Raw genomic sequence first — 27,489 nt, 5'->3', positions numbered from 1 at the left:
ATAAGCGACTCTAAATTGCCCGTAGGCGTCAATGAGAGCGTGATCATCTGTCAATTCAATTCAATTCAATTCAATTGGCTTTATTGGCATGACGTAACAAAGTATATATTGCCAAAGCAAGCATCAGAAAAAAGATAAGATAAGGAAAGCAATATTTACAATAAATTATTATAATTCTATTATTCTTTTTAAAAGAAAAGAAAACCTAATAATAAAAGAAAGCAATATTTACAATCATTGAACAATATTTACAATCAATATATAATTCAAACAATCTAACTGTCCCAGAAAAAAAGAAGAAAAAATAATAAAAACAAATAAAAACAAAACAACCAACAGCTGTGTGTGACCAATGTCAGCTGGGATCGGCTTCAGCCTCCCGCGACCCGAGTGTGGATAAACGGTTAAGGATAATGATTATTAATACAAGTGATAGTAAAGATACAATAAAATAAACACAAAAAACAGATTTATAATAATTTAATACCCGTTATTAAACCTTTTTTAATTCCTGCATCTTCATGCAGTAAATTTTCTAGATAACATTTTTGCTTAAACTCACCTATTTGCATTGCCCCAGAAACACCACACACAGACACACAAACAAATGGAGGCTGGTGCATTGCAGTGAGTAAGACAAACAATAAGAAAACGAACCCCGGAGCAGCAATGACACACCGTGCTGTCCAGCTTTTGTTTGGCGCTGAGTTTATTGGCTTATCCCAGCAAACACACACACATCCATGTACATAAAGAGCATGCAGGAACTAATGCACACACACACATATTATGAGAGATGGAATCCAAAGCTAAAACAAAAGAGAAAAACGTAATTTAACTTGACTTAGAATCTTTATTTTACTTCTGTTAAATGTGTGCATCAGCAGATGAGTTACACCAGAGTATAATCTTGAAAAAAAGACATTGTCCTTTAGTAGGGATCACGTCTGATCTGTCCTTATCTATCTAGAATTGTCACTAAAGGGAGAAAGAGCTTTAGTCAACAGACCGTGCCGTCATGCTGCAGTGGGCAGAGCAATCAGCAATCAAACTACATGGAAAGATGAAAAGATGTGATACCCTCTGTTGAATCACAGTCTGCATGATTAACAGCCACCTTCAAATGGTAGTGGAGCATCCTTGTTCTTATAGTTCTTAGGTCATAAAAAAATAGCTAAAACAAATCAGAAATAGACTATCAAAACAAAAACTTTGAGCGAAGAAAAAGAACAAAGCAGAAAATGAAATTAAATCCTTTAAATCCTGAAGTGAAGAACAAAGTTAAAGTTGTTTGATGAAGTGAAACTAAAATATAATTTCATCAATGTGTGTGTTTGTTGATTACAGGCAGAATGTGTTTGCCTCAGTGTACTTTTCTTGTTCAGAACGGTAACTGGTTCAGGTGCTGTTGCGGTCGCCCACACAGATTAATTTAGCCGATTCTCATTCCCCTGGTTTGTTGGTTTTTCAGCACATCCCAAAGTGGCTTTTCAAATAGAGCCGTTGCTAATGCTCCTTGCTCCATCACTCTTTTTCTCTTTTGTTGTTGTACCACACTTCTCTTGTTTCTTTCTCTCCCTGTCATGTCTCTGTCCTTCACTTGTCTCCTCCGGTTTCTGCCTTGTTCTCTCTATTGTCTCCCTTTCACCATCCCTCTCTCCTTTCCCTCCTACTCACTAAAGGCATTGACTCAACACTTCAGTTTCTTAAGCCTTTTTCTGATTTATATATATATATATATATATATATATATATATATATATATATATATATATATATATTTTTACCCGAGATTTTAACCCGAATTTTTACCCAAATTTTAACCCGAGAGAATATTGGAGGATATTACAGACTGTCAGAATGTGTAAAAAAAAACATACGAAAATAATATTTTGAGAAAAAAGATTACGAGATTAAAGTGGCAAATCTACAAATTTATGAGATTTAAAGTGGTGAATCTATATATCTATATATATATATTAACCTTTAAGCGCATTGTCAATTTTTTACTTCAGTTCTTAAGCCTTTTTCTGATTTTATATATATATATATATATATATATATATATATATATAGAGAGAGAGAGAGAGAGAGAGAGAGAGAGAGATACTTTTGGGTTTGGAAGTTGAGCAGTTAAACAGCTTATTGATGCAATAATTGATAGATTAACTGAATAAATATCATTAGTTGCTGAATGACTTTTGTTGATTCAACATGAAGTGAGACTGGAGCAGCTACAGTGGAGCCACTGACACATACAATCTGCTGAATGTTTTCTATAGTTTGCATACATTCCCAGTTATGCTCCTTTGGTTCAGGCTGAGTTTTCTGTGCGAGTGTAACAACAGTATCTTGGCAGTCAGCTTGCTGGCACTCCTTCTGCTCATATATATATATATTTATATTAACATTTAAGCGGATTGTCAATTTTTTATTTCATTTGTGGGAAGAGCCCAGCCCAAATTTCTTATTAGAATCTTAAAAGAACAGTTAGACAACCTCCTTAAGAAGACTTCCTTCTCTCACTTTGTGGTATGAATTTGTAGGAGAGTTTAACACTGTGAGAGTATTTTATTTAGAAATAACTTTGGGATTGTATTTCAGATCTCATATAGATATAGATATCTGATTTGAGATTTGGTGATCCCAGAGGACACTTCCACCAAAGAAAATTAAACATTTCAGCTGCGGGTACATTTGGGTTAACCCCCACTGAAAAACAAATCAAAGACTAATTCTTTATGCACTTGCTTGCCTGTCCTTCAGTGCAGTGTCAGTTAATAAGGTTGCACACAAGGGTAATCTCTTTGTGATCATGATTGCTCTTTTTCAGACTGAGCAGTTGAGGAATATTAGTTTGTAATATTGTTTCGGGGGTTTTGGATGAGCTGGTAGGCAAAGTATGAAGGGGAAAACACAAAAGAATGACAGCTGCCAAAACACAAGTGTGTCTGTGTGCATTTTTTCATGCACGAAAAACTCATTGTGAGCTTATCGCTGCCAGGTCATATCTCCTGCCGGGAGACAAGATGGACATCGCCATGGGAACCGACTTGCACTAATTAGAGCGGCTTGACTTTGAGATGATGAACTCTATACCTGCCTGTTCAACCTTAGGGAGAGAGAGAAGTAGGGGATGATGAAGCTCACTCGCTTGTAATGACCTGAGGGAGACGGAGACAGAGAAAGACAGCACTGGAGGAGTAACTGGCTTGAAGATGATGAACTTGACCAGGCATTAATGATGGAAAGAGGAAGAGGGAGTGAAGGAGTAAGGAGATGACCTCAGAGGGAAGAACATATGGAGACGAGAGGAGGGTAAAGTGCAGGTAGAAGGGAGGGAGAACCAGAGGTCATATGGAGGAAAAAGATGGACAGCTGGCCAGGAAAATGTAAAAGGCTTATTAGCAGGGGAGAAAAAGACAAGTGGAAGAGGTTTGTTGGGCTAGAAAGATAAAAGTAGGATTAACTTTGCTAATAGCAGCTCAGGATCGGAGGAAAGACATGTGAAGAGTCTTCTCCAATGTCTCCATTTGGCAAAGAAAGAGAAATGTCACAGTCAAGTCAAGCCATACTAGAGGTCTAGCCTAGTAAAATGAAAAGTGGAGAGATGAAGAGAGTCAGAGAAGATGTGCTGACTGAGTGATATCAGACTTTTCCAGGGCATCGTGACTTTGAGAAGCAAACAATGAGAAGGTTGAATTTTATATTACATAGAGTATGCCATTAGAGAGGAGGAGATGGGAGAGGGAGCCGGACTCTTGCTGAAACAGACAGAGGAACTCGGAGATGCTGAACTTTCCTGGGTCAGGGCAACTTTTTGGGAAGTAGGAGATGGAGAAAGATAGCATGTGTGAGTACCATGCAAAATATCATGTAAGAGGAAAGAAATGTCAAATTGGTGAATGAACTAAATCCAACCTGGTCTCACAGAAATCCGTGAAATAGCCACGGATTTCGCTTAACTCAAAATCTGTGGAATAGCCACGGAATCGCTCAAATTTCCGTGAAACTGACACGGATTTCGCTACAATGCAAGTTAATGACAGTCATATTTTTCTGGCGAGATCTTCACCACAAAGTGATTATGTACATTCACTGAGTGAATATTTAGAAAATAAAACATATATTTCTCGCTAGAAATGTGATCAAAATCCATTTTTATGCAGAAACTAAGTCAAGATATTGATTTTTCACTAAAAATGAGAGAACTGTCCGCCATGTTTTTTGTTCTGACCGCTGGGACCTTGAAAGTCACGTGACTTGGAACAAACCAATAGCCACGGGATATGACTGTCATTAACTTGCATTGTAGCGAAATCCGTGTCAGTTTCACGGAAATTTGAGCGATTCCGTGGCTATTCCACGGATTTTGAGTTAAGCGAAATCCGTGGCTATTTCACGGATTTCTGTTAGACCATGTTGACCAAATCATTTAATTGCTGTTTTGTCAGCTGGCGTCCTTTCACTAGCCAGCGTTGCTAATAACCCAACTTTATGTTGCTCGAATCAAATCTCTCTTTTTCTGCTCTTGTTTAATAATGCCAATCACACAACACAGGTGTTGAGTGAACAGGTATGAAATAGTTTCAATAAAGCATTTCAAATATTATAATTATCCTCAGTTGGCACGTAGCATTCACAAACCTCAATTCAACCCTACAATCATTTTTCTAGTGCTGGGCTGTTGTTTGACAGAAGACACAACAGAGTAGAAACAAATGAAAAGCTGAGTGACAGCACCTGTATTGTTTGATCAGCCCATTTGATACACAGGGTATGGGATAATCGTTGTTGATATAACCATCTGACTCACTCAGTCTGATATGGCTATAACTGAGGGCTACAGCTACAGACTGAAGCATTAATGAAAATGTGTTTAATTTCAATGTTTGGGTCTTTACAGAGCAGGAAAATGTTACATTTAAATAAAATAGTTTGACATTTTAGGGATGAGCTGCAACAGTTGATCAGCAGGAACTCAATCTCAATCTATTTTGATAATTTATTAACCATTTTTGTCATTTCTTCAGCAGAAATGCCAAACATTTGCTAGTTCCAGACTCTTAAAAAGTATGTCAAACATTCTCAAGTCCAAAAAAGTTGGGACATCACCATCAATTTGTTAAATTTCTGACATGTATTCAATTGAAAACCTTCCAAAGATAATAATTATTTATGTTTTATGTTTTATGTTTTGCAGAAGGGCTGCATTTTTCAACTCTTCTGTGTGGAGTTTGCATGTTCTCTCTGGGTCAGCATGGGTTCTACTCCGGGTCCCCTCCTCCCACAGAAAGACATGCAACTTAGGTTTAATTAGTGACTCTAGATTGCCCATAGGAGTGAATGAGAGCGTGGTTGTCTGTCTCTACTGTATGTGTCAGCCCAGTGATAGTCTGGCGATCTGTCCAGGCTGTACCCCGCCTCTCACCCAAAGTCAGCTGGGATCGACTCCAGCCCCCCATGACCCGAGGTCGGATAAGCGGTTAAAGGATAATGGATGGGTCGAGGAAAATAAACATTTTGGGGTTTTTGGACTATTCATAAAATTGCCAAGCTGTTTAACTACATTTCTTCAAAAAAAAAAGAATTCACCAATTTTCTGACGTTTTACACACAAAGATCAATAAGTTAATGAGAAATATTTGATACTGAAAGTTATACTTGTCACCCTTTTATTTTATACACATACAGTGCTGTGCAAAAGTGTTAGGCAGGTGTGAAAAAAAAATAGAAATGATAATCATTTATTTTCATCAATGAACAAAATACAAAGTGTGTGAACAAAAATACATTTAAATCAAATAAATATTTGGTGTGACCACCCTTTGCCTTCAAACCAGCATCAATTCTTCTTTTTTCACACCTGCCTAAGACTTTTTAGTATACTGTGCAAAATGATATATATATATATATATATATATATATATATATATATATATATATAAAAGCCTTAATGCTAAGCCAATCATGTCCTGACTTGACAGTGGAAGTGACCCTCTTATCAAGCTCTCAGCAAGAAAGGGGATATTTTCCTGAATGTCAACCTACTCAAAATATAACAATAACCCAAATATCAGATGATATCAAGTCTCACACATGACAATGTGGATATTTTAATGTGACATTATTTCATTCAGATCTTCTTGCCTGTCCCTCCGGCACATGAACACAAGCATAACCCCTGAGACTCGCACATAATGTGCTACTTACTACCTGCTGCTCACTTACAAGCAGCAGGTAGTAAGTAGCAGATTATTGCCGTAGTCCAACCTTGGACAGGTGGTCTCACCTTGCCTGTCCTGCTAGCGCCCCCTTACAGTGAACACACCATGAGAAGCAATTCACAGCCACTGCAGGCAAAAGCTGCACTTAGTTGGTTGCTGAATAAAGAGCCTGACAGACGGAAAAACTGACTGACTGAGTGTCAATCTGCTGACGTGCAAACCGACAGCTCATTTTTTGAGTGTGTATTTATATATATATAACCTGTATTCTGCCATAGTGTGTTTTCTATTACTCTTCTCATTATCTTCTCAGTGTCATATTTTACCTCTTGCCACTGCAGTGGGCTAATTTCTGCAAGGGGGTCATTTGCTGAATATAATTTTAGATAAGAAAACAGAATAAGAATGGGCAGATAGAAAAGCAATCAAATAGAAAGCCAAAATGAATACAGTAGACAGGCAGGCATGTATCCACACTGACACAAAAACAACGTAGAATGGGAGCTGAATTGAGTTTGAGAAAATGAGAGATGGGAATAATAATTTGTTATTGCATATCCTAAGACACCACTAAAGCTCACATCTGTGCAGCTTTTTTGACACAAAGTATATATTTTTTTTGAGTCATGATCGTGTTGTTGACGAAGATTAGATATAACCGGATAAAATGTGAGAGACAGAAAAATACAAGCACACCTAATCTTTTGACAGACATTGTGCTGACAAAACACACTAATGCCAACTTTTACTGTGCTATAACATACATGGCTGCTGTGCTGCTGGGATGGATGGATGGAGATGAGGACAAAGGAAAGGGTAAAGGACATAGTAGTGATGATGATAATGAACAGTGGAGGGTTGTGGATATATTGACGTACATGGCTGCTGTGTGTGTGTGAGCAGGCCTATATGTCCTTTCAAAGGCTATAGTTCAAAAAGCTGGGAAATCATTTCCAAGGGCCTCATCAAGACGATCTGAAGTGCACGGTCTAAAGTGCATGGCACAAGTGCATTTTGGGCGTCTCCAATTCTTTTCTAGTTATCGATGGTGCACAATGTCTGCACAGTTTTTATAGGGTTATTATTGTGTCTGTATTATACAATCAATCTGAACAGGTTTGAGGGTGAAACTTTCCACATGTAATCAAATAATACAGGGAGAAAAACTATCTGCACTGTAATTAAAAAAAGTTTAATTGCAAGTAAAATGAGTTTGCGATTAAAAATCTGTGACTGCAAGTGAAAAAGTTTTGTTTGCTGTTAGAACTTTGGGTTCTAATGCAAACAGAACTTTTGAATTTGCAAACAAAACTTTTCTATTTGCAAATAAAAATAGCTTTTTGGTGTTTTTTTTCTTAATGTTTTAGTGACAGAAAATGGAAGGGGTAGACAGAGGGGGAGACAACCAAAGGACCTCAGGCCAGATTCAAAATCCGGTCCACTGTGACAAGGACTCGACTCTGAAACTTTTTGATTTGCCTTTTTCAGTGGTGGAAAGTAACTAAGTACTTTTACTAAAGTACTGTATTTAAGTAAAGTACAAGTACTTCAAATTGTACTTGAGTATTAACATTTAAAGTAACTTTATAAAATATTGTACTTTTCTCTCCACTACATTTAGCTGACAGCTTTAGTTACTTTTCACGTCAAGAAAAAAATGATACATTTGAAGTGATTGGCTTTTTTTATAAGTGAAACCTCATAACAGTATATTAAGTCGTTAAGTAAGAGATTCTTCCAGGGGAGTTATAATTCCAGTAACTGCCTTGAGGCCATTTTGATACTGATACTTTTGTACTTTTACTTAAGTAAGTTTTGATTGTAGGACTTTTACTTGTAGTGAAGTAATTCTGCACTGTGGTATGAGTACTTTTACTTAAGTAATGTACCTGAATACTTCTTCCACCACTGGCCTTTTTACATTTTGACAACAAATTTACTTTACTTGCATATAATTAGTTTAATCGTATTAAATACTTTTGCTCCCAAAGATATTATTACAGTGTGGAAAGTTTTGCTCTCAAACCTATTGTGTTTGATTGCATAATAAAAAAGAAAAAGGTGACCCTGTAGGATTCCTGCTGAGGAAACGCACCAAAGTGAAGCTCAGCGTGGCCAGAAGTGACTCTGACAGCAACCTAGACTGCATGGGGATATCTGGCATAAGTCCCCACATAAGATTCAAATCAAATTAAACCTGGGCTCATTTAACCACAGCAACAATGGGAAATGAGTCTCCAGTAGAGACACTGTGCGCATTTACGCACAGTAGTGTTACTTCATTGATCATTCAAATTTCCAGATACACTGTAAAAAATGTTTGTAGAAATTACAGTAAAACACTGTCAAATTGCATCAGAAATAGGCCGTAAAATAAAAAAATGTAATATCACCGTAGTAGATGCTTGTAATAACTGTAAATCAAGGAATAATGCAAAACTTTAAGACTGTAGAAAACACAGTTTTTTCATGTAAAATTAATGGAGAAATACCATAATGTCACAAGGACACAATCACCCTAAAAATAAAGGCACTACTCAGTCTAAATTACAGTTTTTGCTGATTTAAATTTACAGTAGAAAACTCAAGGTATTTTTTAACGGTGAAATTCTGGCAACCACAGCTGCCGGTATTTTACCGTAAATTAAACAGATTTTTTTTACAGTGTAGTTTCCAGATCAGTTTTTGCAGAATCTAAAGTTAATTTATGTTCCTGAGTAGAGAGCATGCGTCACAGTACTTGATGTCACTTTATCTGAATATTGCTGCCTTTAAATAGCAAGAAAATACTGCAGCATTGACTCTAGACCAGGTTTTTGCTGGTCAATGGCCAGATCATTTTCTGCTGCCTCAAGATAGCAATGCACACCTCATTTTAAGACCAACACACCCACGGACGCACATATGGGCACACGTACATTTGCTGCTTACACAGTGTGGGACGTGATAATCACAACTGCATCCGTCTCAAGCTAGGAATAAAAGTTACGCTGTGATATGTGCCGCTTTGTGCCAGTTGTGAGATAGTGCCATTATCTCTGATGCTTGCACACACGTATAAAGTCATATAAACTGAAAGATTTGCTAGGAGACATAATATGACTGAAACTAGTATAATATCCTCATCCTCAGTGCTATTCAGGCTCTCTGCTGTACCATTGTCCTTGCTCTTTCCCTCTGCCAAGTTTGGTAATGTAACTCCTTGTTTCTTGTTTTGTTTATTTCTCCTCTCCCTCGCCTTCATTTCCTCTAAATTGTATTTCCACCCCCCGTTCAAGCTGTTTTGTCTCTTTTGATCAACTTAATAGTGGCCCTCTCCCTCTGTTTTTATCGCTTTTGCTTTTACTCTTCTCTCTTTCCCTTTTTTTTCTCCTCTAAGACTGCAGTGATACAGATCATGACACAGATGGATGCTCCTTAAATAAGTTTTTTCTATAATTACTGGTGTTTGCCATAGAAAGCTTTTTTGTGCTGTGTGCACATGTGTTTTTACGCATTCCCGCATAAGCTGCTATGTCTGTGCAAAGTGTGCAGTGTGTCTTCAGTAAATATCCTCTTTCTACACTTTCTCGACAGTTTTTCCTTTGTTCTGGCCCTCCCTCTCTCCATCTTAATCTCACTCTCGCTATTTAGCCAGTGTTTCATTTTTATTGACAGTAAGATCTGGATCCTCTTCAAACATGTATTGTTTCTTCTCTTGCCTGTTCTTTTATCTGCTCAGATTCTCTCTGGCAAACTATCTCCTTGCCTGCTCAGACAAGGCATAGTGATAACAGAGAGGCTGACAGAAGAAGGGATGTGTTTAGAGAGAGGGATGGCTAAACAGGGAGGAGGGAAGGGTAGTACTTTGGAAAATGGAGTTTGTGTTGCAGACTGGTGGCTCAGTTTTCATTATTTTATTTTTTTTTCTTGTTCACCGGGCCCGTTGTGGGTTGGTCCAAGTCTCCCGGTCAATGTATCTTTATTATCTTTAGTGGTTATTTGATTTTCGATTCAAAATACAAACACTAAAATTGAAATACTAAGCTTTTTTTTTTTCAAGGTCAGAAAGGGATAGGCGGATAGATAAAGATGCATTTGATTTTTTTTTTCTAGTTATAATAACAAAAAATTAAATCAATAAAACACACAGCAGATTTCATAATCTGCAACCGGAAATTGTCATTTACAAAATAAAAGCGCAAATGTTGGTAAACCGGACTGTAAATAAAGTTTATTCCTCTTTTCAAGTCTTAGTCACTTCAATAAAATATGCATATTTGTTTTCTCGCTGTCAGAGTGAAAAAAAGCAAAAAGTCACTCAAAACCAAAGTTTGTTTGATTATCTAAGTCGAATAATGAAAACTCAAAAAGGAAGCCCAGAGTTGGAAACGGGAAATGCTCCCTTTCAAAGTAAGAGTCACAGGGTCCAAAGTGTACTGGCTGTTTGGCTATGTTTTGATTAAAATTTTTCTTATTACAACTATAAAACAAAAATCTAATCATGTTTTAAATATAGTCTTTCCCCCTCTACCAGTGATAAAGAAAATATCAGTGTATTTCAATTTTAATGTTTGTATTTTAAAATGAAAATCAAATAACCACTCGTTTGTTTTTTAATTTCCTTTTGTAAACCGAAAATCCAATGACCAAAAGATACACGGACCTCCCCCTCTTTCTTTAATTGATTTTTGCCAGCCCATCAGACCTTTTGTTTCAGTTGAGATCTGTTCTTGGTGTGTTTCAAATCAAATCAAATCAACTTTATTTATAGAGCCCTTTAAGACAGCGCTAGCTGATACAAAGTGCTGTACATGGCCAGCAATAAAAACAATAAAAACAAAGAACAAGCAAAAAAAACTAAAACAAAGCGAGTCTCATGCTGGGTAAAACAAAAAACAGTAAATAAAAGTGGGTTTTAAAATTAATCTCAATTTTAAAATTAATCTTAATTTTAAAAAACCACAAAGAACAAATAAAAACAAAAAATAAAACAGAGCAAAGGCTCATGTTGAGTTAAAAGCCAGTGAATAAAAATGGGTTTTAAGATTTCTTTTAAAAGCGGACAGTGAGGAGGCCTGCCTGATGTGCAAAGGTAAATTGTTTGGTCTGTTTCACAAACTGTTAATAAATCCTCTCTATTTTGCCAACTCTTGACTTGTGGTAATAATGTTTGACCTCCTTTATGAAGGAGCCTTTGGTGGCTGGGGGTCGTAACAATTTATAACAACTAACAACAGAAAAATGGGTAATTTCTGAGATGGTGAGCAATGGGATGAAGTGAGGCTAGGAGGCAAAGAGATAAACGAGGGGATAAAGGGTAAAAGCTTTGAACAGTAGAGGAGAGGAAGGAGAAACAGCTGCTGTGGAAGGAGGGAGGGCTGGCCATAAGGATCGCTACACAGCAAGCAGTGACAACTGGCTCGGAGGACACTGCAAACAGGCTGCGAAAAGCGTCAATTTATGTGATGGAAAATTCAGAAAGCAGGAGCAAAGCATGCAGAAATAAGCAATGAGGTCTGGAGTTAACCAGCTGCTCAGTTTCAGCGACCTCCTCCACTGGAGACTACTGTGAGAATGACACATTTTTTGGGGATAAGTTCATTATTAGTTGTTTTTTTTTCATTTCTTATTCTCTTTTTGTGTTTTTTTATCACTGTCCATTTGTGTCCGTCGTTCTCTTCCACAGATGGGAGCCTGTTGGGAAAAACTCCGAACAGACACCCATGTTTTATTAATGCATGCTGCTTTTTGGTCATAAACATTTAGTCTCTGATGTGAAGACTTGCTACTCACCCTTACTGTGTCTAAAGTGAACCAGGCAAGACTGAGGGCTTTATAACAGCTCTCTTTCCTTCCTCCTCTCTTACACATCTCTTTTTTTCTCTCTCCATCTCCATCTCCCTTTTCTTCTTCTTTTGTCTCTCGTCTCTCTCACTCCAGTAACAGGGAAATATTGTTCATACACTCTCTATCTCCCTCAGCCCAGCTCCTTCCATCTGCCTGTTTCTATCTCCGTCAACCGGGGAGGTTTTTAAGGCCTATGCTAATTGATATTCTTACACATTCTGTATTTCTTTCCTTCCCTCCCCAGCCTTTTTTCCCCCTCTGTCACATAATGAAATTCTTTTCAGCTTGCTGGCTATGTGATATTCGCACATATTCTCCCTTGTTCACCCTCATTTTCCCTCTCTTTTTTGCTTTTAACTTTCTGCATCTATCTGTCACACAGACAGGGTTTGATGCTTTCCCGCAGACCTGCTCACTCCCCCCCCCTTTTTTTTTTTTACATCTATCTTGCTCCATCACTCATTTTCCTCCATCTTTTTTTCATTTATTCTCTCCTTTTGCCTCTCTTTAGCTCTTTAGCTGCCTCAGAGTTGAAGCGTTTTGGCTCTCTTGCTCGCTTTTATCCTCATATCTCTTCTCATGTCTATTTCATCTTCTTCTTCCCTCTCCCAATGTTGGTAAGATTCAGATGGGTGTGACTGACATTTAATAAATTTGAACTCAGTGGTAAAGCAAATCAATTCCCCATCTACTTTCCTTCGCCAATATTACAGTTTCACTCTTATTCTCCTTGCTCAGGTTCGTCTCTGTCTGTGAGTCCATTTCAGCCAAATTTAAATTCATATTGGCTCCATTGGGTGGAATCTTTCATTCGTTAGTACATATCCTATTACATTATTGAAGCAAAAGGTGAGCTTCCCTTGCAAATCTAGAGCAAAGTTGTGAGAGTTGTGGGTTTCTTGTGATTTTCTTTTGTTGATCCCCAAAGGGAAAGCCTCCGACTCTGTGGGGAAGCTACAGAGCGGTGCCTCTGGCTGGCAGGGAAACAGTATCTTGCTCGGGGACACTTCAGCAGAGCTTATGCTTCTGTCGCCACAGTGCCTTGCTGTTGCAGTGAGAAAACCTCAGGAGTTTGAACTAAGTCTAGGAAAACATATGCTTGCACTTCCAAACACCAACATCCCCCAAAACTAAAAAGTATCAGCCATTCTCGGCACGCTCAAGCAACCTCATCTGCACCTAAATAAGAAATCAAACTCTGAGATTTCGCCGTTATTTCCCTAAATCAGAGGGAGTGAAACAATGCATTGCGTTAACGTACATCTCCCCCCAGGCCTCTCCAGCACTTTCTGTGTCATTTAGAAGCTTGCTTTAGGTTATGCACAATGAATGCAGAAGAAAAGAAGAAAGTGACTTTAATTTTTCCTCACAGAACAAGAATTTCAAGGTACAATGTTGATAAAAGACATGCATAATAAATACTGTAAGGTATAAAAAAAGGTCTATCAAAATGCACTTTTTAAAAATGTAGAAGGCCATTAAAAGAGCGCAGATCTCCAGCAAAGCCTCATTTCACAGAGGTAACGTTCTGACTTGAGGGTAAAGTAAAATGATAAAAGAGTACATGGATATTTTATTTGAGTTCATTTCAGATGCATTCTAAGTTAAATTCCACATCTCCCCATTGCTCATATACTCCAACACAAGCCCTTTTTTATTAATGTGTCGAATAAACAAAACAAAACCCAAATTGAAATTCACAAGACAAGTAAGCCCGTCCATGCATCTCTTAAACCAAAACATTAATCAGCTTCCTGTTTTCTGGACATATTGGCTAGATGCTGCCAGCTCCTGTCATATCTATTGTATGTGTGTTTGCAGTAATTGCCGCCGCTTTTAAAAGTGCACTGTCTTTATCCACCTTACTCAGAAATTGTGAGCAAATGGTACAAACACCATGAGATTGAATAATCATTCTCTGCTTGCGGTAACCACTGCTTTCAGAGCAGACGGCCTGCTTTTGTGCCACATAATTTAGAGTACCTGCCAGCATGTCTCTGCTCCAAACAACTGTTTTCACTGCAGCCCTAACTGGCTCTAAAGAGGCGTGATTGGTGGAAAGGGAAAAGTAGAAGATAGTCAACCAATAGTCAAGTAATGAGGAAAAGATGACATGCTTATTACTGGGTGAGAAATAAACTTTGTTTTGTTTTGTTTTTGTTTTTTACAAAGCAATCTAGTAGCTCAAATAAACCAGTCAACCAAAACAGGGCCTTGTTGTTGAGCCCCGTATAATCTCTGATGAATTTGATAATTGCTTAATTGCCTCTCTTTTTATGTCGATTTTTTCCTCCTTATTGTTTCCTTTAATTTTTTTTTAAATAAATTAGTGCAGGGATTGGAGAGAAGAGTGACTTAGGGTGGAGGGAAAACAGATTAAGATGGATTAATAACACAGGAGGAGAAGAGAGTCATTTAAAGAATTTAGAAAGTAAACAGAGAAAGACAAGGAAGGGTGAAAGTGTGAGGCCGGATGAAAAGTGAGGTTGGTAGAGGATGGAAGCAAATGGAAGATGGGAAAAAAAGTATGCCAAAGTGCCTAAAGAAAAAGGACACTGCAGTGGATGAAAGAGGAGGAGGATATGAGAAAGAGATAGAAAAGAAGATTCTGTGATTGTAGTTTTCAGTCTGATGGGCATGAATATTTCCTCTGGCCAATTGTTTCTTACTGGGATGAGGTAAACAGAAAAACCCATTTGTTTTTCACGTGTGCTCATTTCCCACAAAATGAGGAGAAAGAGAAAAGATTAAAAAGATTTGGAAGACAGAGAGAGAGAGGATTGGAAATAGAGAGAAGCGATGGTAAACGCAATTGGGGAACGCAAAGAAATTAAATTTGGGAGGTAGCTTGTGAATGATTGTGAGTACAAGAGTGTTGTTTTGTTGTTGTGTATGTGGCAACTCGGGCATCGTTGGATATTTTGTTGCTACGGGTGGTTACAGAGCGTGCTTGACAAGGAAAGACTGAGTTGTAGTGTTTTTTTGTTGTTTACAGAGCAACAAGTGGTTGACATTGACATCCACCATTGAGATCCCAGAGGTCTAACCTTGGGATTTTCTCAGAGAAGTATACTATGAAATCTTTAAAAAATTGCAGAATAACTTTGAGCAATGGTAAATGGTAAATTGACTGCACTTATATAGCGCTTTTATCCAATTCATATTCATACTGGTAACCTAGGCTATCCTAAACAGTGCCACCATGACCTTGTGTTTAAGAGAAGGGATGACATTTCCAATAACATGAAAAGACTGAGAGAAAAATAGGAAACAGCAAGAGGGCGGGTAACAGATGCAACATACAAGCATTAGGCTTGTGGCGGTAGGCTGCTGCTCTATTTTTTTGTAGTTGGAGTGGAACCTATTGGCAGATTTAACAACAAAATAACTTCTTTATTTTATTTATATCTGTACTTCTATCTGTTATTTATGACTTGTTGCATTTGTATTTTATATTGTTGTTGTATATTTAGTATAGCACACTTTTTATTTACCTACTTATTTCTATGTATATTCCTTATACAGCAGCAACTGTAACAAAAGCAATTTCCCCCCAGGGGGTCAATAAAGTATTTCTGATTCTTGATGAATCATTAAATGATAAATAAACAGATTTAACCTGATTCTCATTTCTGCTGCTGGCCATTGACAATGTTTTAAATTATTGTTATCCAATTTTTACTCTCAAAACATCTCAAAATGCACATATTTAGATCAGGAAAATCACATTTTCTTCAAGGGAGCATGCCCCCAAAACCCCCTTTTAAGTTTTTTGACCTTTATATAATACCCTGTGAGGCCATGGTTGCTGTTGCTAGGTGGTTGCTGAAAGGTTTATAATGTCCTTGATTAGGTTGCGACGGTGTGGGTGGTTGCCATTGAATTTTCAGGTGTTTACTGTGGTATAGTTTGATGAATGGGGTAGCAAGAGAGAGCTGCATGGTTTCTATGGCCTATTGTGTTTGTAGTGGTCACTAGGGTGAGGTCATCGATGTAGTCATGCTGTGTACCTACTACACTGCAAACACTAATTAGGAATAAGAAATGGCAGTAGTGTGTGCTGCACACACTAACAACATTCACATTTAACACTGGATATGCTTTGTTCACATCAATGCAATTTGCATTATAGAGAAGTTACTAATTGACTTGCTCCCGCTGTGTTGCACAGCAGGATGCAAAAAAAACAACATTGGACGTTATCCATGAGTTTTGTCATAATATGCATGTATGTGAGTTTGTGTGCAGGAAATGTAATGGGGGAGAGATAATAATTAGAGTTGGACCTGTACCACTTCTTGCAGAAATAGACCTCATTCATAACTTCTGGTAACAATGAGAGATTGAGACCTCTTCTTTTGTCTCTCTATTGATTCAGTCTTCGTCCATTCATCTTCCTTGCTCTCTCTCAATAAACCTCAGTCATTCCTGCTTATTCTCTCGCTTTTACCCATTATATGTATCTCTCATTACTTATGATGTCAGTGAGAGAGCCTCTACTTCTCCATCTCTGAGTTTCTCTTTTCCCTTTGTCTTTTCTCGCCTCTGTGTCTGTGTGATTACTTTTCTTTCCGTCCCATCTTTTTTTTTCTACCTATCATGCTCTTTTTATCCGTCTTTCTGGTGCTTTTGTCTCTTTCAATTCACTTTCTGTTTTTATCTCAAACTATTTTCCTTTTTCTTTAATTTTTTCTTAATATTTTCGGTGCTTCCTTGTTCCCTTTGTCTGACACTCTCCTTTGTCACTCTTAGTTTTCATTTTCGTAGTCGATTTGCAATCTTCATCTTCACACTGTTACTCTCTTGCTTTGCCTCAAACTGCATTCATATATCCTCAGCATCATCCCCTCCCACCACATAAATGACTTATAGTACACAGGTGGAATTTCCATAATGCTATGCTTTTCCACATGCTCACTGTAATTGGATTTCCTTTATGCTACGCCAGATTCAGCGATGTGATTTGATTGTATTGCTACATAAAAGACAGAAGGCGAGTAAAGACAGAGAGGGAGAAGGATAAAAGGTTTGTGTTCAGGCCTATTGGTGGTGAGAAAACTAAACCTTAGAGGAACCATAAACTTAGTCATGCGTGTGTAGCTGTGCATATGCAATCACACCACACTACAGCACACACACGCAGGTACAACACAACACAGCCTAGATTAAAGACTAAAGGTTACAGTTACTTTGCTATCTCTGTTCCTTAATTAAAGTTTTCAGACCCTGTGACATTTTGCACACTTTTTTGTTTTTTAGATGGAATTTTAAATTGAAATAAATGTCCGTTTTTGCACATCAACATGCTTTTAGACTTTTTTGCAAATTTATTAAAAATCAAAAACTGAAATATCTCATTAACATTGTATCTAGACCCTTAATTCAGTACTTTGCAGAAGTCCCTTTGGCAGCAATTACAGCTCTTCTTCTTGGATAAGTCTCTACAAGCTCTGCACACCTGGATTTGGGATTATCCCATTCTTCCTCGAAGATCCTCTCAAGCTTTGTCAGATTAGATGGGAGGCGTCTATGAACTGCCATCTCCTGGTCTCTCCACAGATGTTTTGTGGGGTTTAACTTTGGGCTTTGGCTTGGCTGTCGAGAACAGTCAGAGACTTGTCCTAAAGAGTGTTGTCTTCTTGGCTGTTTGCTTCAGATTAATGTTGTGCTGAAAGGTGAACTGCGTTGGGGTTGCATGCGTTTTGGAGCAGGTTTTCTTCAAGGAACTCTCTGTATTTGGCTGCATTCATGCCTCCCTCAACTTTGACTGATCTCCCTGTCCCTGCTGCTGAGAAGCACCCCGTAGCATGATGCTGCTACCACCATACTTCATCATCGGGACTGTATGAGCCACATGATAGGCAGTGCCTGGTCTTAACCGAATATAGTGCTTGAATTTCTGTCCATGGGGTTTCTGTCTCATCGGACCAGATAATCTTTTTCCTAATGCTATGAGTCCCATTTGTCAAACTTTGCTCTCAAGAGTGGCTTGTGTCCACCCTACCATAAATGCCAACATGGTGTCACAGGAATCCGTGAAATAGCCACGGATTCGCTTAACTCAACATCCGTGGAATAGCCACGGAATCACTCAAATTTCTGTGAAACTGACACGGATTTCGCTACAATGCAAGTTAATGACAGTCATATCCCGTGGCTATTCCAACATACAAAGTGATTATGTACATTCACTGAGTGAATATTTAGAAAATAAAACATATATTTCTCGCTAGAAATGTGATCGAAATAAATTTTTATGCAGAAACGAAGTAAAAAATATTGATTTTTTTCACAAAAAATGAGAGAACTGTCCGCCATGTTTTTTGTTCTGACTGCTGGGACCTTGAAAGTCACGTGACTTGGAACAAACCAATAGGAAAAAATATCCATGGAATAGAAACGGGATATGACTGTCATTAACTTGCATTGTAGCGAAATCCGCGTCAGTTTCACGGAAATTTGAGTGATTCCGTGGCTATTCCACGGATTTTGAGTTAAGCGAATCCGTGGCTATTTCACGGATTCCTGTGAGACCAGGTTCATAAATGCCTAATTTTTTAATTCTGCTGAGATGATTGTCCTTCCAGCAGGTTCGCCAACCTCTACTGATGATTTCCAAAGCTTTCTCACTGGAGAGTGACCACTGGGTTCTTGGTCACCTCCCTGATCACCACCCTTTACTTTCCTTTCTTCTCATTTCGTCCAAATGGACAACTCTAGGAAAGGTCCTTCTTCCATTTCACAATTATTGAGGCAACTGTGCTCTAAGGAACACTCAAAGCTTCAAATATTGTTTTGTACCCTTGCCCTGATCTAAGTCTCTAGGTTGATGGTTTGCTTTTTCTTCTTCTTCTTCTTCTCTTCTTATATATGTGCCTTTCTAAATTATGTCCAATCAGTAACATTTGCCACGGGTCAATTCCAATCAAGTTCTAGACAAATCTCGAGGACAATTAAAGTAATCAAGATGCGCCTGACCACAATTTTGGCGAGCCACAGCATCAGTCTGAATACTTGGGAGTGATTTCAGCTTTTGATTTTTAAAACAATTAAAAAAATAGTTATGCTTTGTTATTATGGGTTACTGAGTGAAGGTGATTTTCTCTGAAGCATTGTACAGACAAAGATTTCGGTAATTTAGAATTGACACGCAGCTGTGTTGTTTCATAGTATATTTTATCCCCAAAGATCTATGAAATTTCTAGTGGTGTTTATCATCATACTGTGGAGTAGAAGCTTGTCTTAAAAAATACTTTTTTGGTCTTTTTTTCTTCTGAGAAAATGCAGCTCTACCAAATATCTTTCTACTTTTACATTTTTAATGTTTGGGAGTTCCCATGGTTTTCAAGAAAAATGAAACAATTTGAACATAAATCAAAATGCAACCATTGCATTAAACAAATAAGTTGATCCTCTCTCCAACATCTGATCTTTTTTCCAGGAAGTGCCGGTACTCCAGTGGTTTTCAATGAAAACGGAGACGCTCCAGGAAGATACGACATCTTCCAGTACCAGATCACCAACAGGTCTACTGCAGAGTACAGAGTCATTGGCTCCTGGACCAATAAACTACACCTCAAGGTGAGTAATGCATGTGCACACACACACAAAAGTGCAAAACAACACATATATTATTGCTCATGCGTTTTCAGCTCGCTGCACATTGAACTCCCCATCTGCAATTGTTCTTGTCGCCGACTTCTGTGTAATAAAGCAAAAATGCCTTCACAGTAATCCAAAATGTATTTCGATTTGAGTGGTTTATTGAAGCTTCTGGGGCATTATAGAGCGAATGCCTTGTCAGAATGAAAGTTCAACATCACTTTAAGCAGCTGCCTTGAATTCAAAATCCCCTGTCACTTGGCTGGATTTGTTTGAGTTATTGCTTTCGTTCAGACGTGTCAGCGTTAGCTAGTACCGAGCATTTTTTCCAAAAAAGCTTGAATCTTTTCTTTTTTGCAGAATGCTGAGTGCTGTGCAGGGACATACTCGCACTGACACACACCCACACGAGGTCACACTCACAAAAATTTATACAATTTGTGAATGCTGGCACCAAAAACAGAGCGTACACCTGAGCCTTGTATACATCCACACGGAAACACATAATTCAATGCACAAGAAAACCAGAATCCCAATGCCTTTGTACCAGTTTCTCTCTCAAACACACACCCACACAGCTGCATGCACACATTCTCCTTGAGCCAGCCGGTGTGCTCGTGTTATAAATCCACCTAGGACTTCATTAGAAAGGCCAGATGACAGATGAGAAGACTAATAGACACCAAGTGCTTTCTGGCTGATGGACGGCTTGGCTGACAGAGAGAGAGAGAGAGGGAGAGAGAGAGAGAGAGAGAGAGAGAGCAGCAACACATAGGACAGCACATAGTTAAGACACACATGATTGGACACATTAACAGATGTATTTGATTTGTTTAACAATCCAGTTGGGTTTGCAGGCACAGTGGCAGAAGTAGTGATGGCAGGAGGTAAAAGTTTCATGATCAACAAAATATTTGAATGCAAACCAATGAGTAAATATCAATCAATCAAATCACATCAAAATTACTTTATTTATCCCCGAGGGTAAATTCAGTTAGTCTGGTAGAATCTCTGTTAGAATGAGACAGCCTGATGGCTGTAGGAGGGAAGGATATTTTGAATCTCTCCGTCCTGCAAAGAAGAAAGAGGAGCCGTCCACTGCTGTTTTTTTGGTCCTTAAAGATTTTGTGTAGTGGATGATCCAGGTATTTCAAGATGGCCTTGAACATGTTGACAGGTCATCTCTCCACCACCTCCTCCAGTGTGTCCAACCTGGCTCCAAACACAGAACCAGCTCTTTGGACCAGTCTGTCCAACCATCTTGTATTTCTGTTTCTGATGCTGCCTCCCCAGCAGACTGCAGCATAAAACAACACACTACCACCACACACTGATAAAACATCTGCACATTTTTTTTATGTCCAGAGATCTGAGCTTCCTTAAGAAAAAGAGGAGGCTCCGCCCCTTTTTGTAGAGAGCGTCTGTGTTTATATGTTGTAAATATTGGGTTGGACAAGTTTTTGTTGTTGTTGTTTATGATTAAAGTAGAATCCTGTTGGAGCTATTATTGTGTCACTTAAGTAATCAGCGGTATATAGGTTCACAATGGGGTTGTTTTAGATGCATAATTTACAATTGTTGCAAAATAAGGTTTGTGAATGTAAAAATTCTGTTAAGCCTATGAATACAGAATGAGAAAAGACTGGGTAATCAGGAATCAGGGAAAAAACAGCACCCAATAAAAACAGTTTGAAAAGTTTTCAACAATTTACCTTCCTAGAAACACACACACACACACACACACACACACACACACACACACACACCAACACACAAACACAAACACAAACACACACACACACACACACACACACACACACACTTTTGGATATCATTATCTTATTTCTCCTGACAGATATATTCGCAGCACTAAATTGTGAACAGCCAGTAACCCAATATTGCTGTTTAAATGCTATTTAAATGTGTGTGTTTCCATATGTGTGTCAATGATCAAATCAAGTCCATTTTCTCTGTCCCTGATGAGTTTTTCCTCCTAACTAGTTTTTGTTGGACTGGTACATTGTGTGCCTGTTTAAAACAGTAATGCTCCATTTTAATCAGCACCCTCGGCAACCGGTGAACCTCAGGGATTGGGTATAATTACAAACACTCGCACACACACTGACAAATTGAAACGCATACATACCAGACATATGGAAAGCTCAGGGATTCACGAAAATGCCAGCATGACACGAGCACAAACACAATGCACACGTGGAGGAACATGTGCACACAAACACACACAGACACACACAGACACAGAAGGAAATACAGATGGCCTATTTGTGCCAGATCTGATTATGGTCTGATTGCTGGCTTCGAGACTAGCTGGTGTTAGTTTTGTGCCCGGCAGCGCTCAGGAAAACGATCAGAGGATCTGCTTGTGCTAATTGCTCTGCAAGTTGCCCTGAAGAAACACTTTCTGCAGGTACAGAGGAAACTGAGTGCTAAAGGACTGTTAGCAAAAAGGAATGTCAGCTGCAGCAGATGGCTGCCAATCTTTGTGTCGCATAATATCCCACAAGAAGGTGGAAAGTTTGTTTTGCCACATGAGCACACAGATAATTTCAGGTTTGTTCTGTTGCACTTAAGACAAAAACAAACAAAATCTACATTTGCCAAATGGAACAGATCTCATACCTTTGTGTTATTTTCTCTCTCTCTCTCTCTCCACTCCTCTCTTGTCCTCTCCTCTCTTGTTCACTCCTCTCTTGCCCTCTCCTCTCTTGTTCACTCCTCTCTTGTTCACTCCTCTCTTGTCCTCTCCTCTCTTGTCCACTCCTCTCTTGCCCTCTCCTCTCTTGTCCACTCCTCTCTTGTTCACTCCTCTCTTGTCCACTCCTCTCTTGTCCACTCCTCTCTTGCCCTCTCCTCTCTTGTCCACTCCTCTCTTGTTCACTCCTCTCTTGTCCACTCCTCTCTTGTTCACTCCTCTCTTGTCCACTCCTCTCTTGTCCACTCCTCTCTTGTCCACTCCTCTCTTGTTCACTCCTCTCTTGTCCTCTCCTCTCTTGCCCTCTCCTCTCTTGTCCACTCCTCTCTTGTCCTCTCCTCTCTTGTCCTCTCCTCTCTTGTTCACTCCTCTCTTGTCCACTCCTCTCTTGTTCACTCCTCTCTTGTCCACTCCTCTCTTGTCCACTCCTCTCTTGCCCTCTCCTCTCTTGTCCACTCCTCTCTTGTTCACTCCTCTCTTGTTCACTCCTCTCTTGTCCTCTCCTCTCTTGTTCACTCCTCTCTTGTCCTCTCCTCTCTTGTTCACTCCTCTCTTGTCCACTCCTCTCCTCTCCTCTCTTGTCCTCTCCTCTCCAGGTCGAGGCCATGCGTTGGAAGACAGGCGACCCGTCTTTCCCACCCTCCGTCTGCAGCATCCCATGCCGTGCGGGTGAAAGGAAGAAAGTGGTCAAGGGTGTTCCGTGTTGCTGGCACTGCGAGCGCTGTGAGGGATACCACTATCAGGTAGATCTCTGGAGAAAAACAGGCCACTAGTACTTAGTACACCATACACACATGGAGTCTGAACTGATGCAGTTGTCATTATTCCGCCTAGCGCCCATATTGTGTTGGGGTGCGATCAACTGCATTGTTGGTGCATTGCTTTCTTGAGGCAGCAGAGAACAACTGCTCCATTGAACAACAAAAACCTGGTCTAAAGTCAATGGTGCAGTATTTGCCGCTATATAAGAGAGGATTGGGAGACAGCAGAAGCAGAAAACCACTAACTCTTAAATGCTTTTAAAAGGAATGAGAGATGACACTCTCAGTGTGTTAACGCCCAAAACACACAAATTAATTAAGATGCTGAATACAACACCTTTGTCCCTTGTGACTTGCTGCACCCAGACCATGCAACCTTTAACCAGCAAATGTGGAGTTGTACATTCCCTAAATTCACTTGTGCCAGCTCTATAGAAGATGTGCTATAGATCCTTAAAGTAGGGCCCCCCATGTACAACTTTTAGGCATGTCTTATGTCAATGTCTCATGTTTTTCCTGCTGTATTTATTGTAAACCAAACACAAAAAAAGTTTCTGAACACTGAAGTGCAGCTTGTAGGATGTAGCGCAGTTGGTAAAAAAAACAAAAAACAACACACTAAAGGTACCAAGGCACTGATATCATTTTGTGTAGTCTCCAGTGATGCGCGGGTTAAGTGTCCCGGCGAGTTCTGATAAGCTCAATCTAAAATATAACAGGTTCAGGCAGACGGTCACGACCCCCCTTGTCCCACTGAAACAAGCTTGCATTGAGAGACTCTGTTCATGTCTTCAGAAAGGCATTTTTAAAAGTCTGTGTGTGTGTTTATCTATCTGCACTTTTGCAGCTTCTAACAGAATCTCTGCGGTTTGAAGTTTAGTTTCTCTCCTGCATCCCTTTTTTGTACTTTCAGATCTCCGCTTTATTTTACTGGTTCATGTTCATTTTCAGCTGTATAGTCGTGTTAAATTACTGCTGATAAAAGCCCAACATTCCCCGTCTTTGCTGCTTCATAATTAAAGCATTTAAATAACCAAATAAGTGGGGACTTTTATTGTGAACAGTTTATAAGAAATGAAATGTGTTTATCATCAAATTAGTGGAGCATTTTAGTCCTCAACAAAAAAAAGTCTGCCAATTCTGCAGAGAGGAATAGTGGAAGCAGAAACAGCCACGGTGAAATGTTAGCTGAAGAGCTGTGGACAACCAGGGGGACTTTTATTGTGAAATATTTCACTTACAGGAAATTGTGTTTATCCATCGTTTTACAGCGAGGCAACCCAGCATATGTGTGTGGAAAAGGGGTAAGGATGGAGGACCGAGTCAGGTTGTACTACTACTAAAATGCATAAAATTAATGCTTTGCGGGTCAGATCGGGCTTCAGTGGTTGATTAGCACAAAAACACAGTAAGGCTTTGCATAACATTTTAAATGTTATCAATGTGTATGGTTCTCTTTTGCTATATTTTTGCTTTTAAATACAGAACTTGTCCTGGAAACTTTCCACCAAACTGTATGCTCCCTGAACATTTGCATTACACAGTTCACAGGCTGCAGGCAGCAGAATACACCGAAAACCTAATTCAATTTTGTCACTCAATCATGGAGGATTTAGTGAATAACATGTATGGTTAAATCTGACTATTTGAAAGTGTAAACATAAACAAGTCACAGTCCAGCGTGTTTCATCCTGCTGATGCATTCTGGCGACTGAAAAAGTTATTTTGTTGAATCACAGAAAAAAAACATACAAATTGACTTTTTGCATGAATGCAAGCGCTCCATCTTCGGTCCATCTTGTTTGTGTATAGCTACACCAAGAAAAGAGATTTCTCTGACATTTAATTACCTTGATTGCTGTGTTTTAAAAGCGGGGAAAGCCTCCAGAAGCTCGTAGCCTAACCAGTTCACTTGGGTAAAATTGATCTGTTAATTAAAATGTAGATTCTGACCAGATGTCTAACCTTGGTTGAGCTTCCTGCTCCTGCTTCACAATTAAAGCCATAATGAGTCCCATTTGTTGGAAGGCTTTATCAATTAATCAACTACTGTTTGCAATAACGGCACTTTGACATTACGAAAATGTCTGCATGCATCTGCTTTCTGACAGCCTGCTTACACTTACTCTACTGTAGAGTTCTGTCCCCCTGGGTCAGGGTTTTTTGTTTCAACTCATTTCAGGCAATCAAAAAAATCCACTTAGATGGCCCATTTTGGATTTATATATGCAGGAAGAACCCCACAGATGCTATTATAGCAAATGGAAGTGCATAATTTGAGGTTAGGGAAAAGGGTCTGATCACATATTATAAAGATACACCCCCCATGTTAATTATATCACGGTTGGGGACAATTTGGCAGCCCATCATCCTTCTTATTAAATTAGAAAAAAATCCATGAGCGAGCAAGTATATGTGCAAAGAGTTCCCTCGTTCAGGAAGCAATAAAGGAAAAAAGAAAATATCAGCCATAACAGAAGCTGGCGATGCTTATCAGAGCCAGCGATCAATACTCATTTTACAGATACATGCATTTTCTGTAAAATCGATGATCTGTTGACACATTTTCTGTAGATTTGGGATTTTAGCAGAATGGAAAAGAGCACAGCAGCATGGGAAAAACAAGTCAGTGAACTATGGAGCAAGTGTAGAAAAATGTGTAAAATGTGTGCTTTTTTAAAAATTAACAAGTCACCGTACAGAGGTAGATTATACACAATAACTCAGCCTCAGCCTCAGCTGCTGTGTAAATGAGTCAGCTGTTGAGATATTTTTGGATGAAAGCATTTGGGATCTACAGTGTATTTGCATAGATGTGGAAGCTATATACAGGCTTGCCATATTTATGTGGAGAGTTTTGGATGGATGAAAGCATTGGGGGTTTATGGTATATTTACATATCTGTAGGAGCTAAGGATTTACCCCCCTCAAAATATCTTTGATGTACAATTTTTATACTCTCTCTCCTCAGGCATCAGAGTTCACTTGTGAACTGTGTCCATACGAGATGCGACCTGATTCCAACCGCACTGGCTGTGTCCCCATCCCCATCATCAAGCTGGAGTGGCACTCCCCCTGGGCCGTCGTCCCCGTCTTCATCTCCATGCTGGGGATCATCGCCACCTCTTTCGTCATCGTCACTTTCGTCCGGCACAACGACACGCCCATCGTGCGGGCGTCGGGACGCGAGATGAGCTACGTGCTGCTAACGGGAATCTTTCTGTGCTACGCCATCACGTTCCTGATGATCGCGACACCCGATGTGGGAGTGTGTTCATTCAGGAGGATTTTCTTGGGCTTGGGGATGTGTTTCAGCTACGCCGCGCTGCTCACCAAGACCAACAGGATACACCGCATCTTTGAACAAGGGAAGAAGTCTGTAACGGCGCCCAGGTAGACACTGCACCTGTCATTACACACACACTCTCTGTTGCCCTCTGGGCGTTCAGAACACGTAGGTTTCGATGAGTGTAGTAGCACTGAAGGTCGCTGTTAGTGTGTTTCCCAGATGTGTGCATCCACATGAACACCTCACCTCCACTTCTTCCTTACTAAGCTGCTCGCAATCATTATTCATCATTTATTTCTCATGAATTATTTATGAGAGTCATGAACTCACACTCACCTATTGTACTGTTTGCACTCAGTGTGAGTGACTCCAGGAGAGAGCATCAACTAAGTGGCTAAAATGTTAATGCAGAATTTAATAGTGCTCAGGTTCATGTCTGCGCTTCCCAGATGCTCATCTGTTTTTCCTTCAGCAGCATCCATCTGTTAGACTGTGTTATTGCACTGCTATAACCCATACACATACTTTTTAAATTGTTATAGGGATTTTTTAAATTCCTGGAAAGGCTAGGCAAAGCATTTATAGTTTGTGTGTATATGTGTGAAAGAGGGCAAGCAAAACAGTAAATAGATTGAAAACAAAATTGAGGTAAAGACACTAGAATGAAGCAGGACTTTGAGGCCTTTTTTCAGGTTCCAGTGTGTGCCGTGCCTTCAGCTTGTCAAAAACTAAGCATCTTTTGAGCCTGGGAGCTTGAAGGAGCAGATTGTTTCTGCATAACCAGTGTGAGTAAACAAATAGCTTTTGTTTTGGGGTATTATTTGCCCCTATTTTTGTCTCTCTGACATCCCGGATGATCATGATATTTCTTCTCGTTGTGTATGTAAGGGTTTTTTCACACCTGAGTTGTTTGGTCCGCTTGAAACTGGAGCTTTTTGTCAGATAGTCTATTTGGTTTTTGCTGGTGTGAATGATTATAGAACCGAACTCGGGTCTGCTAAAAAAATCTGGGTGTCGGTTCGGTTCCAATTGCTCCAGAGTTCAGTTTGCTCCAGGTGAGTTTTCTGA

General features: G+C 39.3%; 1 protein-coding gene across 1 annotated transcript in view; it reads left to right on the top strand.

Annotated features, from left to right (window-relative positions):
• The window catches only part of grm8a (glutamate receptor, metabotropic 8a), a 306,788-nt gene that overhangs the window by 246,368 nt on the left and 32,931 nt on the right, over positions 1-27,489 (top strand). The window contains exons 8-10 of the mRNA XM_059325537.1: positions 19,498-19,637; positions 22,968-23,114; positions 26,104-26,525. Of these exons, the coding sequence (XP_059181520.1) occupies positions 19,498-19,637; positions 22,968-23,114; positions 26,104-26,525 (709 nt within the window). The remainder of the gene's footprint in view (positions 1-19,497; positions 19,638-22,967; positions 23,115-26,103; positions 26,526-27,489) is intronic.

The sequence above is a fragment of the Centropristis striata genome, chromosome 22 (genome assembly GCF_030273125.1).
Source record: "Centropristis striata isolate RG_2023a ecotype Rhode Island chromosome 22, C.striata_1.0, whole genome shotgun sequence".
In the NCBI taxonomy this organism is placed as follows: domain Eukaryota; kingdom Metazoa; phylum Chordata; class Actinopteri; order Perciformes; family Serranidae; genus Centropristis; species Centropristis striata.
Note: the sequence above shows the minus strand (reverse complement) of the source record. Positions and strands in the feature narration are given on the sequence as shown.